Here is a 16,257-nt window from a genome sequence, read left to right as displayed (position 1 = left end):
GTTCTTTAGAAATGCAAAATGACTTCTTATTGGATGGTTGATAATTATTACAGGGTGATTTCAGGCTCACAGACTTAACCATCAGGTAGGTAATTCTCTTCTCAAACATTGTGCTGCAATTTAGGAATACTGCTAAGTGACAGTGGCAGGTGTCCATCAGGTTATTCTAATAGGATGGCAGAAGCCTTCTCTGCATTTCGAAAGAGGACATGCTCATCAGTCTCTTTCTCATCATTCCCATACCATTTATAGCTGGATTTTATAAGGCTGTCGGAATAATCAAAGTACAGTAGATCTGGGTAATCAAATGGTTATGTAAAAATATTAAAATCATCAAATTCAAATATGATAGTTTGGAAAAAACTTGAAAAAGAGGACAAGCACTGTGGTAGGCTTCTGTGTCTTTCACACAGATATTTTTCCTTCACTAGTTTATTCTAAACCTAATCCAAAGGCGAACATATTGATTAAAATGCTCTTATAATAATTACCATTGAATCTTAGTGCTAAAACAAACCAGCTATTTGTCTACCACCATAGATGTACTGTAATATGCCAAGTATATTTTGTCCTCTTCTAAAGTTTATTTCTAAGATTATTTCCCTAAGAATTTTAGCATCACTTCAAGCTTCTATACTTCCTCCATGGAGAAAAACAAAGAGAGAGACTAGTCATGTTCCTCACCCTTTAGGGTGTTAAACTACTATGCATTTTCCTTGAAATAGAGGAAAACATTTTCATATGTCCTTTTTGCTCTATCTAATCTCATTTTTATTTATATAATAATGAATGAAATTATTGTAACAATGCAAACTAAATTACAAATTATAGATTCAAAAGCTAAAAGTTTACCTCCACTTACTCATCCTTAATCCCATTCCTTCTCATAAAGGTAACCACTTTTGGTACAAATATATATATATACATTTTTTTTCTATGTATAAAAAGTCAGATTAGACTATGTATTATCCTGAAACTTGCAATTTTCACTTCTAAATTCAGTCACAGAGGAAAAATAACTGTACTTCAAATTTCTCTATAAGTGAGCTCTTAAGTTATATTTACTTGTAATTACATAGGTTACTTATTAGCCAGTCTTTTGTTGGTTTCCCTCAGCAAACTTTCTGCTTAGTCTTTGACAGAGTTCCTTAGACTGTTGAAGGTGGCTGTATTCATTACATAGAACACAATGATTTTGGTTAAAAAATTTAATAAACATTTGAACAGTCAGCAAGTTGGTTTATTTCAGCATGCATGACGTATTTCCAGGTAGGAAAGGAATCCAAAGGAAGGAGAATAAAGTACTTACCATGACACTTTGTAAACTGACTACCTGCAAACACACACCCTCACACAAACACCCTAAGCCAGCGCACACTCACACAAACGCACACGTGCATACAACCGTACACAGGCCATTAATTCATGAGCAACATCTACAAATAACTAAAGGAGGCACACTGATTTTTATTTGTTTTCAAATGTCTTTCCTCTGTATTTCTGTTGTAGTTTGCTATTAAAATAGACGAAGCTGAAGATTTTCTCCAGAATACTCATGAGTTTGAGAGTGCTGAGTCCCTAAAATCACTTCTTCAACTTCATGAGCAACATGCTAAAGGCAAGAAATATATTTATTCCTCACATAAGCTTTTAAAGGTTTTAAAACATGTTAATATGAGCATGCTTATGTATGACAGTATATCTTTAAATGTATTTATGTATACCTCAACTTGTTCCTAAAAGCTTAAATAAAGCTTTATTTTTGGTCATCTTCTGAAAGAAAGAACTAGTTGCTTAATGATTCTAAGGGAATGGTAGTAGAAGGGCTTCCAGGAGATTCAGTTATTTAGTCTGCTAGATTTTTATCCTTTTATCCTCAGCAGCTAGCAAGGTGCCTGGCACATGGTGGATCCTCAAGAAATATTTCCTGGTCGAATAAATAGTGGAATTCAGTGAATGCTCATTCTAAGAGTGAATAAACGAAGGTCAGCCTTTAAATAACAGCTCTGGATAAGGGCAATTCCTCTTTCACTATTGCAGTTAAAAAATAAAAAAGTAGTAAATTTTTTCCAAATAAAAATATAAAATACTATCCAAAAAGATTTTCATCTCTCTCTGAGCGACTATAAAGATAGTCTGGTGTTAACCACCAATTTGTATGCCAGGCCTTTCCACCAGAATTTAGAGTGGGCTAGGCCTGGAGTAGGGAAGACGTTTGTAGAAGAGTAGCTGTTTACTGTCATCTTTTTCTGTGGAAGTAGGTCAGATAAAAAGACGGGAACAATTGCTTCTTTTCTGCTGAATGTGTCTTCTAATTATTACTGCCTGACATAACTGGGTATGAGTAGATGGCTTCCTGAATTCCTCTGTCACGGTTCTAACTTGACTTGTAGTTCCACAAATCTGATTATTCTGGACAGGGGCAAAATGTAGTCACGAATAGATTTTGTGTTTATATCACCCTCCAGAAGACCTTTAGATAATAAATTTATGATTACTTATCAAAACTTTTCCAAACTCAGAGATTAAAGGACTCAATCTTTCCTGTGTAAATTTTTTATGAGATCTTACCAAACACATATATGTAATTTTAACTAATTACTGTTCTGTAGGACCTATCACTAACAGGGATTATAAACAGCATTAAAAGATTCAGCATTAAAGCAGTGGCTGCCCGTTTTTATGCAGCAGCAGTAGTCTAGCTGGATCTACAGGGAGTGAGCAGAATCACATGAAATTCCTCCTAGGAGATTAGAAAGGGAATCGAGTCCAGGTAACAAATGGGTTCTGTGGTCTCAATTCAATCTTCATCCAACCAATATGATCGTCACACAGAAGTTTTACCACCAGAAACCTGACAGTGACTGATGCTTTTGTTGAACAGGTTCATTACTGAGGCAATCGAATGAAAGCGTTTTCCAGAGGGATTGGGGGGTTGTGGAATGGACTTTTCCATAAACATTTGGAGATGGAGCTGGAAGGAGGAAGTAGCTTTAATGCTGTTTTGTTGTTGCCGCTGCTGTTGGCTCCTTCAGACTGAAGAGGATTGGTGGCACAGTGAGCCCTTTACATGGGAACGCTTGCTGCTTTGTTTGGAGGCCTAGGCTGCACTGCTCCTGCAGCCAGCTATTTTCAGACAGTGAAACCAATGTCGTACTTTTTAGGGGCATGGCCTTCAAGAGTCCATTGGGCCTACTTTTAGTCTGAAGAGATAGATACAAATGCTAGCTGAAGACAGGGAGCAGTTTATTTTTGTGATGACAAACTAGACTTCCATCCTGATGGCACATTTATTATATTTTTGTGCCTCTCTATGTGATCCTTGAAGTACAGGGAGTGCAGAAGACTCTGGTCAGGACACCTGGTTTCCAATTCATATGCCCAGTGGTAGCTTCAAGGGCTTTGTTTTTGTTAAATGAGATTTGATGGAATTTATTAATCAGCTAACTCAGTGGGATGTGATTAAGATGAGCTGATTTAAAATGCATATTTAGGTCTGAAAATCTGATTTTTAGTTAAGGGCATCATATCTATTATTTTTTAATTTAAGGAAATAAAATACGTCTATAAGTGCAGCTAGCAGTTCTAGTAAGTTTCTGAGATGCTGATCAGTTGAATAACACAAAACTTGAATGTTAGGATGACAAAGGTTAATAACATAGCTGGAAACACTGTAATTCGCTTACCCTAATATTCACTTTATTTCAGTTAGTTTCACCTATGCTTTCTCCTTGTTCAGCAATGCTAAGGCTGCGTTGCATGTAAGAAACTTACTCTGTACCATGGCGCAGGTCAGAACCAGGATGAATAGGCTGAAGTGTCCACCTTCCGGAATGTGATAGAATAACTTTTTTCCCTCCTCCACATGACAATCCTTGAAATAGTTGAAGATTAATATCCTCTTCATTCTTCTCTTATTTGGGTTAAACATGCCTAGTTAGTTAAAGTCTTTTCCAGCAAACATGGCTTCCAGACTACTAACCAGCTTGGTTGCCCTCAATTCAACAACATATAATTAAACAATATTTTCTGAACTCACACCTGGTGAGAAACCCAGAGCCTTGTGTCAGGGCAGTAGATGGCCCTTGTCATCAGGAAACCAACAATTTAGTAGGGTACGTACACCCCTGTCAGGGACCTGCCTCTGTGCTTCCTGTGGGTAACTCTGCTGCAGCACCTAGCACACTGTGTAGTAATAACATATTTCCTTATTTATTTCCATCACCAGAATGTGAGACCTGGGATAGCAGGAATTAATACATCTCTGAATCTCCAGCACATAGCATCGTGTCCAACCCAAAGTATGTTTATTGAGTGTTATTTTCATATAATTCCAATGTAAGACATGATAGAATGATGCAAAAGAGAAGAAGAAACAAGGAGCTACAGGGGTTAAGGAGAAAATTTATTCTAAGCTCTGAAGGATCATAATTGCACCCTCCAGTTTTCCAAAGGCCTTCTTTTTTTTTCTTTCTTCTTAGCTTTTCTTTTTTTCTTTCTTTTTTTCTTAATTTATTGATTATGCATATTCATGGGGTACAAAGCCGAACTTTACCACCTGTGCCCAGGATGTGATGGTCAGATCAATAGAATCAGGATGCCCGTTACCACAAGTTGTGATTATTCCTCCCTCGCCCACCCAGTTAATCCCGGACCTCGCTCCCCACCTTGGGAACCCTAGGTATGCTCTCTCCCTCTGCAAATCCAATGTACCACTGTGATCTTTCCTTCCTTCCTTCTTTCTCTCTCAGCTCCCACTTATGAGTGAGGACATGTGGTATTTTTCCTTTGGTACCTGGCTTATTTCACTTACCAGTTTTCTCCAAGCTCATCCATGTTGCTGCAAATGGCAGAATTTCATTCATTTTTATGGCAGAGTAGTATTCCGTGGTGTATATATATATATATCACATTTTCCATATCTAGTTGTCCATCGATGGACATTTAGGTTGGTTCCATGTCTTGGCTCTTGTAAATAGAGCTGCGATGAACATGGGAGTACAGGCATCCCTTAGACCTGATGTTTTCCATTCCTTTGGTTATATATCTAGAAGTGGGACTGCTGGATCATATGGTAGATCTATCTGTAGTTGTTTGAGAAACCTCCATACTGCTTTCTAAAATGGTTGTACTAATTTACAGTCCCACTAACAGTGTAGGAGCATGCCCTTCTCTCCACATCTTCACCAGCATTTGTTATTCTGTCTTTTTTATTATAGCCAGTCTAACCAGGGTGAGGTGATATCTCAATGTGGTTTTAATCTGCATTTCCCTGATTATTAGTGATGCTGAGCATTTTTTTAAGTGCTTATTGGCCATTTGTATGTCTGTTCAGCTCCTCTGCCCATTTTTTAAATTGGGTTATTTGTTTTTTTACTGTATAGTTGCTTGAGTTCCTTGTATACTCTGGATGTATAGTTTTCAAATATTCTCTCCCATTCTGTAGTTAGTCAGTTCAGTCTGTTGATTGTTTCCTTTGCTGTGCAGAAGATTTTTAGTTTGATATAATCCCATTTGTTTATTTTTTCTTTTGTTGCTTGTGCTTTTAGACTCCTGTTCAAAGTTTTGCACAGTCCTACTTCCTGAAGTGTTTCCCTTATATTTTCCCTTAGCAGTTTTACAGTTTCAGGTCTTATACTTAAGTTTTTAATCCATTTTGAGTTGATTTTGGTGTATGGTGAGAGGTGCAGGTCTAGTTTCATTCTTATGCATATGAATATCCAATTTTCCCAGCACCACTTATTGAAGAGGCAGTTGCTTCCCCAGTGTAGATTCTTATTGCCTTTGTCAAATACACGTTAGCTGTAAATCTGTGGGTTGATTCCTGCGTTCTCTATTCTGTTCCACTGGTCTGAGTGTCTATTTTTAGTCAAGTACCATGCTGTTTTGGTTACTATAGATTTGTAGTATAATTTGAAGTCAAGTAGTGTTTTGCCTCTGGCTTTATTATTATTATTTTTTTGCTCAGGATTGCTTTGGCTTTTCAGGGTCTTTTGTTGTTCCATATGAATGTTAAGACTGTTTTTTTCTATTTCTGTGAAGAATGTCATTGGTATTTTGATGGGGATTGCATTGAATCTGTAGGTTGCTTTGGGTAGTATGGACATTTTCACAATGTTAATTCTTCCAATCCAAGAGCTTGGAATATCTTTCCATCTTCTTATGTCTTCTTTAATTTCTTTCAGTAGTGATTTGTAGTTCTCATTGTAGAGATCTTTCACTTCCTTGGTTAAATTGATTACTAAGTATTTTTGTGTGTGTTTGATTGATGTAAATGGGCTTACTTTCTTGATTTCTCTTTATGTTCATTCATTATTGGAGAATATAAACACAACTGATTTGGGGACGTTAATTTTGTATCCTGCAACCTTACTGAAATTATTAATCAGCTCTAAGGGTTTTTTGATAGAATCTTTAGATTTTTCTATGTATAAGATCATGTCACCTGCAAATAGGGACAGTTTTCCAATCTGGGTGCCCTTTATTTCTTTCTCTTGCCTGATAGCTCTGGCTGGTACCTCCACTACTGTGTTAAATAGAAGTGATGAGAGTGGGCATACTTGTCTTGTTCCTGTTTTTAAGGAAAAGTCTTCAATATTTCCCCATTCGGATGGTATTAGCAGTGGGCTTGTTGTAGATGGCTTTTGTTGTGTTGAGATACTTTCTTTCTATACCTAATTTGCTGAGATTCTTTATCATGAAGGATGTTGAATTTTGTCAAATGCTTTTTCTGCATCTATTGAGATAATTGTATGGGTTTTGTCCTTGATTTTGTTGGTGTGGTGTATCACATTTATTGACTTGTGTATGTTGAACCATCTTTGCATCTCTGGGATAAATCCCACTTGATCATGGTGTATACTTTTTTTTGATGTGTTGCTGTATTCTGATTGCTAGTATTTTATTGAGGGGTTTTGAATCTATGTTCATCAGAGATACTGGTCTATAGTTTCTTTTTTTGTGGTATCTTTATCTGGTTTTGGTATCAAGGAGATGCTGGCCTCATAGAATTAGTTTGAGAGAATGGCCTCCATTTCAATTTTTTCAAATAGTTTGAAGAGAATTGGTATTAAATCCTCTTTAAAGATTTGGTAGTATTCAGCAGTAAAGCCATCTAGTCCTGGCCTTTTCTTTGTTGGGAGACTGCTGATTACTGCTTCAATCTTGTTGCTTGTTATTGGTTCCAGTAGTTTTCTTAAAATTAACATGATACTTAAGAAAGCTACATTGCAGGAAGAATCATATTATTACTTCTCTTTTCTTAGATGTTGTATATCTTTTAAATACAGCTGGGATATGGATTCATGAGAGCCCATTACACCATTATCTCTACTTTTGTGTATATTTGAAAATGCCCATTAAATAAGTTATATAAAAAATCATCCCACAGAGGAACATTTGGAATATTTAAAAATATATTAGGAAGAAATATCACCCATGATCTCAGTAACAAGGCTGTGACCTTGATATTTTTTAGAAAGTACTCATTGGGAAATGAGTATAAACCCACCTAACTGTGCACATTCCTCATTTGTTTATCTTAAATTTGTTATTTATACTTAATAATTATGACAAACTGTATAGGTATTAGTATAAAATGTACTTTAATACTACTTTTTTAGATACAGTAAAAGTTAACCCAAACAAACAATGAAAATTAATTAAATGTCTACTAGCTTCACATCAGAAGGTATTGTGTTAGTAAACAGGTTTTGAATAAGCAGAAATGCACCATCTTTCAAATAAATGAACTGTAGAGATTTTATATTCTTAAAGATCACAATACAATGGTACTTCCAAAAGTTCATGGAAAAATTCATATTGTCTTTTAATTCTATTTTTTTCATGAATTTTTCAAGTACCCTTGTGTATCTAGACAGTTTACCCTTGAGGAAAAATACATCACTTTGTATGATCAACTGATAGAATAATCAGCTAGCAAAATGTAAATAGCAAAAAAGTAAGATGTAAGAAACTGACAGAGACAAAGAGAACTGTCAGAGGGAACTGAGGGAAGTATTTGTCCACTTTAATAACCTTAGTGGTAGCAGGTGACAGACTAATTTCAGCCTGGGTACATTTTACAAGCTAACTTTGGCTCAAGAGGCTGTACGCCTGGCGGTACTGTAGTAATGGTTATGCTATTTTGGCAGAAAAGCAGAAACCAAAAACCAGAAAGAGATTGCAAGTAGAAATTTGGCTAATTACAAGTATTTTTGTGGGGGCCAGAACAGGTTGGCCTGACTCACTGTCAGTCTGCAATACCCTGAGCACCTGAAGTTGTGCTTCCTTCTCATTTGAAAAGTCTAATGTGTAAGAGCGAGCTATAGAAAGGAAGAGAAGAAATACCATGTGGAAACCCTGCTGCCTGCTCGTGCTTCCTGAATGTGCGTGTGTGTAGCTGTTCTTAATATCATAAGAAGCTCTTCAGTACAAAGGGAAAAAATCTCTCTCTGTAAATATATAAAAGGAAAATCAGTGGTAGTGATTACTCCATTAAGGCTCTCCAACCAAAGCTCTTCAGTGTGATAGGCAAGGCCTATAACCTGTGTTTATCTTGTTTCTCCAGTTGTTTCTTTCACTTTCTGATAAGGACTTGTTCTAGACAGATAGGTCTTTTTCTGCACCCGCCTCCCTGCCCCCATCTTGTTCATGTTGGCTTCCATTTTTTGTTCAAGAAATTTACTCTCATTTTAATGTTCTCCCTGACTTTTCTTACCCTATTTAAATTCTCCCACCCTTCTGTCCTGCTTCAAGTCTGCAGCGCTGGTGGTGGTGGTGGTGGTTTGTTTCTTTGCATGGTGGACTCCCAATCAAATTGTCCAGGGCACATAATCCCCCCTCGTCACTCTGAGCAGATACTACTACTTAATATTTTATTGGACAGATCTAGGTCATATGGTATAAACTACTTCAAATTCTTTCCTTTTCATCTCAAAATGTCGCTATACAGGATATTCACTTATCTCAATATCTCTTCCTGCTCTCATAAAAAGGTATCAATTGAAAGAGACAACAGGCCCAATGACCTCAGCCCAGTCGTTGCTGTGTAGTTAACAGCCAGAAGTTAGAATGGAGAGTGTCACCACACAGTGGAAAGAACACTGAGCTTCCAGCCATAGACCTGGATTTAGTACTTGCTCAGTCCATTTTTAGTCATGCAATGCCTGGTAAGGTACTGACCCTCTGGATGTTCTTCACAGTTCTCCCCATCCTAAAAGGAGAAGCAGCATACTCAACCCTGCTATTCTCTTGAGATACTACCCTCGCATTTTCCTTTCTTCTAACAGCAAATGTCTCAAAGATTGTCCTGCCTTGTTGCCTTTACCTCACCATTACCTTCCCACTTCTCCATCAGGCAACGTGGCTTCTGTTTCCATCACTTCATCACACAATCCCAAGTCTTCCCAACTTCTCTTCTTTACATCTCTGGAGGACTGCTGATCTTTCATGTCTATAATTCTCCTAAATCTCCCCCTTCTTTTAATACATTTGCTCTCACTCAAGCATTCTACAAAAATTATTAAACATCTCCCCTGTGCCAGTCACTATACTAAGTGTTGGGGTTGCAGTAATGGTCCTTATCCTCATATTGCATGAGAGCCTAGTGGCAAAGACAGGTATTAATCAAACAATCCCACAAATAAATGTAAAATTATAGCCACAATAACAGCTGTGAATGAGAAGAACATTGTGCAATGAAAATACTTGACAGGAGAATTTAGTTCAGTCTGGTTTGTCCTTTGAGAAATTGACAATTGGCTGACACCTGAAGTATGAGTAGGAGGAAGATGGAGAACAGCGGGGTTGAGGAGAATCATGTCGCTGGCAAAGGAAACAGTTGAAAGTTCAGGGGCAGGAGGGAGTGTAGCATGTGTGAGGAATTTAAAGAAGGTGGGGATGAAAGGTAGAGAGATTGAGACAATCTGAAAAGGAAAATAGAGACTAGACCATGCCAAACCTGGTAATTCAGAGTAAGGGGTCTGTTCTTAATTTTAAGGCAATAGAAAGCCATTGTTTTAAGTGTGTGTACGTTCATGTGTGTGTCATGGTATGTTTAGAAAAGGTCTCTGTGGCTAACGTGTGGAGAATGGATGAATGGATTGGACAGGGGATGCAACTAAGAGAAGACTGCACAAGTCCAGGCAACAGATGATGCTTTCTGTAGTGTGGCTGGAGAGAGGACAGAGGAAGGAGCTAGAGGCTAAAATGGACAGTTCTTGATGATGGCGGGATGAAGGAGAAGATGTATCATGAATGACTCCTGGTTTCCACTCTTGGCTTGGGGAGAGTGGAGAATTCCCCAGCTGTTCCTCCAGTGCAGACGCACCTCAATGTTCTGTACTCAACTCCTTCCCCTTCTACACTTTCTCCCTTGGCGGTTCTTCAGTTTTCAGGCTTAAAATCCTAATTATTCAGTGCTCCAGAGATAACAATCTGGTGGACCATTTGGTGGATAAATATGCTTTGTTTATGCTGTGGTATTTTTTTGATTAACAGAATACAAATTACAGAACATTTAAAAATCAGAAGCTTTCACATAAAAATCTTTAAACAGTTGGAAACACTTTAAATAGTTGGAAGCTCCATCAGCACTAGACCTGTATTCCCCTATGTCAACATGAGGTCAGGACTAAGTGACAACTGACCCTGTTAGACCGAGCAAGAATTTTCCACTTTACCATTGCCCCTGACATTTGGGCACCTGACCACCACATTCGTTTTTTTGTTTGCCCACTACAGGCACCAGCCTTTAAACCTCCAATTGAGTCCAATCACATCAGACTGTAGAACACTCCAGAAAGAGCAGTCACCATAGCCAGTTTCACACTACTAAGAACAGATTGAAGCAGTGTCAAAATCCCATGACCTTTCTACTCCTTGTGCTTAATTATACTATTACTGCACTTCAGTATCCTATCAGTTAGCGCTGTAGGAATTGTTAGGCCAAGGTGTTTGACCAGTTGTCTCTTTCAAATATTGTGGGCAGTTTAGGTCTGCATGCTCAAATTTCTTGCAGTACAGTGTATTATTTATTAATATAAAAGTTACGTATATTTTAAATTATATAATGAGTCCAAATGTTACTACCTAAAAGCTTGCTGATATCACTGCTCTTTTTTCTAATTTTCTTTTAGAACTCCTAGAACGATCTCTAGCCCTTTTAAACAAAAGTCAACAACTCACCGACTTCATAGAAAAATTCAAGTGTGATGCACCTAATGTGAGTCCTGAGTTGATTCAGGGAGCTCAGAGCAGCTGTCTGAAGATTGACAGCCTTCTTGAAGTTCTGCAGGACAGGAGAAGGCAACTAGACAAGTACCTGAAGCAACAGTGGCAAGAACTGGATCAGGTTCTGCAGATATGTCAGTGGGACCAACAAGAAAACCAGGTAACCCAGAGGGGCATTGGAGGATGTCTTGGTGTTAACTAATTGGTTATTACATGAATTAGCCATGTCCTGGGACAGGTTCCCGGTTATCATGGTCACATCCTTTGGTTTATGGTTCAAAAGTCTTTCATCCAAACTATCATGTTGTTCTCCCAAGTAGATAATAAAAACAAAGATTTTTATTATAATATTGATTTTATAAAAGAAAGAACACCCGTGGATAGTTTTGAATGTGACTGTGTTCTATTGTTGGATTCTCTTTCTCACTTCCTTCCAGGTCACTACTTTTAGACACGTTTCTTTGAAATTTTGAAATGTTAATTGCAATTTTCTTAGAAGTTGGAGAGGCATGATGGTGCTGAATTTACTAGATTGCTGCTAATTTCAGTGAAAAATTCCATCAGCCCAAAGTAGAGATAACGTTTTCAGAAGACTGGTCTGGTGCTGGTGAAGAAATGTAACATTGGACTATGGCTGAGTGCTCAGGGTTAGAGGGCTGTGGGGGTTGTTGAGTTTGCAGGCTCATTAGAGCTCATTACCTGAACTGCAGGCTCTGCTCTGATCAGTGGTCAACATGTTGCCATACATTCTTTCCATCCCAGTCACTTGAGGGTAAGAGTGGACAGAACTCTTTGCAACTTCCAACTCAAATAGGAGGGATATTTATTGCAACATTTCTGATTGCCCCAAATCCCATGTTCAAATCTGTACAGATTAACTGGAAGGAATTTTTAGAGAGAAATGATGTGGATGGAGGGCTGGGAGTCTCCTGGTCTGGATGCACAGGAAAGGGGTCTTTTCACAGGTTTTACATTACCGCTCTGATCCAAATTACAGAGAGAGACATACATCCGGGAGCAAATATAAGTCCAGGAGAAACTGGTTTTTATTTAAAGCTGGAAAAATAAGGACTTAAATGAAGATCAACCTTTTAACTAATGCTTTTTGAGCACCTACTGTATATCAGATCTTATTATAAGTGCTGGGGACACACTAGACACAAGACAAATATCCTTTCTTCTAGAAATTTTGCTCTGATGCAGTGTTTCTCAGCCTTGGCACTATTGACATTTGTGCTTGGTAATTCCTTGTTATAGGGGGCTGTGTTATGCACTCTAGGATATTGAGCATCTTCGCTGGCCTCTACCAACTTGCTGCCCATTGTGACAAACAAAAATGTCTCTGGAAATTACCAGATGTCCCATAGGGGGCAAAATTATCCACAGTTGAGAACCACTGTTTTAATATGATAAGGACATATAATAAATTAATGAAAATAAGTGCTATAAAGAAAATCAAATAGAGCAATGAATCTTGACACATGTTGTTCTAAATAACAGAGAAAGGCTTTCTAAAAGAAAAATGAGTTTAGTTGGAAATATAACATTGCATGGGAATACACATGCCATACTAAACTATGTGCATATTAAGGGAGGTAAAGGAAGACCAGAATTTTAAAGAAAAAGTGATGGAGGATTACATAAATGTTCTGGGATAGTTATCCTTGGCTACAAGGATTAATAACAAGGGTGATACCAGTCTGAGGTTGGACAGACAGTTGCTGGGCAGATGTCCTCACAGAAGTAAGGTCGCAATGGCCTCTGTATACGGTTGTAGATTTTCAGAGTCCTTTGTGATAATTTCTGTTATGTGGCACTTGTGCCTAAGAAGCCTCCCTTCATGGCCTTCCCGAGATCTATTTGTCAAGCATTTTTTAACACATAGGACTCCGTTTCAATTCTAACAAAATTTACCAGATGAAGCCCAATTTTATTATTTATTTTGAGTTCCCAGGGTGTGACGAAATAAAAGTTGCTTTTATAGTCTTAGCCATATTTGTTCAATGGGCACTCAATTGACAGTTTAAGACAAAAAGACAGCAGGATTTTTTCCTGCTTGTGACTTAATAATGCTCATTTGTTAAAAATGTAGAGACGGCTCTTCATGCAGATAATTGCTGTTAACATTTTGGCATCCTGCCACCAGAAGGAAGACTTATCCAAGCATAAGCATACTCACAGGCACATACACATTTATTAAAGAAGCAATTAAACAAACAAAAACTAAGGGAACTCACCAATATATACTATATTATAACTTGATTTTTATTAAATTGAACAAGTCATAGACATGTACTTGTGTCAAAAGTAGAATAAGGGCCGAGCCCGTGGCGCCCTTGGGAGAGTGCGGCGCTGGGAGCGCGGCAACACTCCCGCCGCGGGTTCGGATCCTATATAGGAATGGCCGGTGCACTCACTGGCTGAGTGCCGGTCACGAAAACGACAAAAAAAAAAAAAAAAAGTAGAATAAGTAATTTTAATGGGAAAGTAGTATTCTGCTATTTGAATATAGCACAATTTAACAATATTTTGTTGATGTGGAAGTAGTCTCTGGTTTCTCAATATTATGAACAATAATTAATGCTTACTGTGTTGATAATTATGTAAACAAGGAAATATTTTAAAATCTAGGTAAGTATAGAATATTTGAGTTTTTCTACATGTTGTATTTTAGAGTTTTGTTGATGATGCAGCAATGAAGTAGGGACACCAAATTGAGTGTGACTCTGTTAGTAATTTGGGTTCCATGGTTATCATGTTTCTGGATGATCTACCTGTTAATCCTAGAATACAGTGGAACCATGCTTCATTGGAAGGCAAAGATTTTTCCTGTTAGTTCTGTACTTATTATAAGGAAACATAGGAGCTGTCAAACTTTACATTAATAAAATATCAGCTTTGTCAATCATTTTAACCACTTAAGAGAAAAGGAAATTAAATTAGAACAAAGACTACTGATGAATAATAATGTGGACGTCTGAATATCTGATGTGTCTTCTCTCATAAGGGCCATTTAAATGATGATGTTAGTGCTTCTCTGTTTCTAGTGCTTATGCCCTAATGTCTTTGAATTATAATAGTTCAGCTAATTCTCTTTTGAAAAAGAAATTAAATGACCAGAATGCTGGTGACTAAAGAATTTCATCAATCCCCCTCCCCCCAAAAGGAAATGAAAACCATGTACTTTTCTATTTTAATTAGGATGTAATAGTCTGATAAACATAATCATAGCATGTTTTTTCTTTATCATTGTTTTTCGGATGTAAAAATATGCACTTATTTTACATCTAAAGATGAGCAGCTGACCTTTCTTTTCAGCTCTAGCAGCATCTTACTTTGTAGATAATCTGCTTCATTAATGAAAATCAGAAGCAGCTTGGAGTATTTTGTGCATAATTAATTATCTTGGCAAGAAGATTTATGAATGTAATTTTTCTCAATTGCTCCAATCAGGCATAAGTGAGACAAACAAATATATTAAAACTAAGTTATTCATGGTCTTTTTGTACAAGACAGTGTCAAGGACGACTAGGAGAAATCAGTCATGAGGGCAGACTTTCTTTTTACTACGCAGAACACATATACTTAGATGCACATCTTTGGGAGGGGAAAAAGGATAATAAAATTCACATTTGGAAGGATTTTGGGTGTTATAATTTGAGTACAATGTATATCATAATCAAGCAGTATATTCCTTGTCAATAGGCAATTAAAATGACATCAGAGATGACATATAAAAGCACAGCCTCAGGACACCAGTTTTATGCCTGGTGGGCATATGTAACACTGTGTATGCATGCACACATGCCTGTGCATGTATATTCTCTTGTATATGATACCACCTTCTAACTAGATTTAGAGCTTGAATTGCTGACCAGCTTAAATTATTATAAGATAATGTACAAAGCGTTAAGGACTTAAGAAAAATCCTTTGAACGTAGCTTTCAAAGATTGGCTTGTGTAAGCCAAAATAAGGGTTGAATTATCTTTGTGATACTGGTATCTAATATCTCGATCCAGTAACAGATATAAATGACTCTCCAACCACTTGTAGATTAAAATTTATTACAGAATCATACTTAAGTACATAGGCTGTCTCTAGAATTCTCTCTAAGGCATGCCAGCAGCAAATGCAAGTTATCTTAAAGTGTTTGTAGGAAGAGCATGTGATTTCAAAGGCATAAAAACCTTTCCTAATTAGAATGCATACTAATGGCTATTGCTTTCAGTGGCACTGCATGTCAAAGGGAATAGTGGAGGGACTCTGGCGCAGATGGCATGGATATCAGTCCCAGCTTTTACATTTACTAGCTATGTGGCTTTGGGCCCGTTACTTGGCCTCTGTGCCTCAGTTTTCTTTTCTTTAAAATGGAAATAATAATAGTATCTACCTATAAATTTGTTATAAAAATGAACGAGATATGTAAAAATGCTTAGAGCACAGCATGGCATATGGTAAGTGCTCAATAAATGTTTAAATGTTCACCATATCACTACATACTTTGGTGATCTCTTTCAGAGCTTCACTGAATAAATCACTGGCACATAAAAACCTACATATTGGCTGGATCCCACACCAGTTATCCAAACAACTAGATAAACTTGTTTTTCTAAAATGTTCTGATGTAGAGAGGGAATAAATGCCATTTAATGGTTTGATATCCCACCTAGTTTATTCAAAAGGTCAGTTTTATCTGCAAGGTAAAGTTAAAAATCGATTTTCTCCTCCCAAACTTTCCCCACCCTTTAGATATTTCTTTAGCTCATTTATACATATAAATGTTGATTACATTTTCATTAAATTTAGTTTTCACTTCTATATATTATTCAATTGAACTCATGGCTTAACGACATTTTGATTATTTAAGCCCACAAATCAGTTGGAAAGGGGGATGTGGGACACATACTGTGAGCATAAATTAAAAGTGACATGTGTGCTTTCTGAGGAAGGTTCTGCATTGCTCCTAACCCTCACACCCACTGTGTGACAAAGTTAGCACCCAGTGTGCAGCTACCTGAATTATC

The 16,257-nt window shown here is 37.3% G+C and overlaps 1 protein-coding gene across 3 annotated transcripts in view; it reads left to right on the top strand.

Moving 5' to 3' along the window:
- Positions 1-16,257, top strand: part of CCDC141 (coiled-coil domain containing 141) — a 167,743-nt gene that overhangs the window by 48,414 nt on the left and 103,072 nt on the right. For all 3 annotated transcript variants that reach the window (XM_063088574.1, XM_063088567.1, XM_063088560.1), the window contains exons 4-5: positions 1,510-1,618; positions 11,139-11,392. In XM_063088574.1, the coding sequence (XP_062944644.1) occupies positions 1,510-1,618; positions 11,139-11,392 (363 nt within the window). The remainder of the gene's footprint in view (positions 1-1,509; positions 1,619-11,138; positions 11,393-16,257) is intronic.

Source organism: Cynocephalus volans, chromosome 1 (genome assembly GCF_027409185.1).
Source record: "Cynocephalus volans isolate mCynVol1 chromosome 1, mCynVol1.pri, whole genome shotgun sequence".
Classification (NCBI taxonomy): domain Eukaryota; kingdom Metazoa; phylum Chordata; class Mammalia; order Dermoptera; family Cynocephalidae; genus Cynocephalus; species Cynocephalus volans.
Note: the sequence above shows the minus strand (reverse complement) of the source record. Positions and strands in the feature narration are given on the sequence as shown.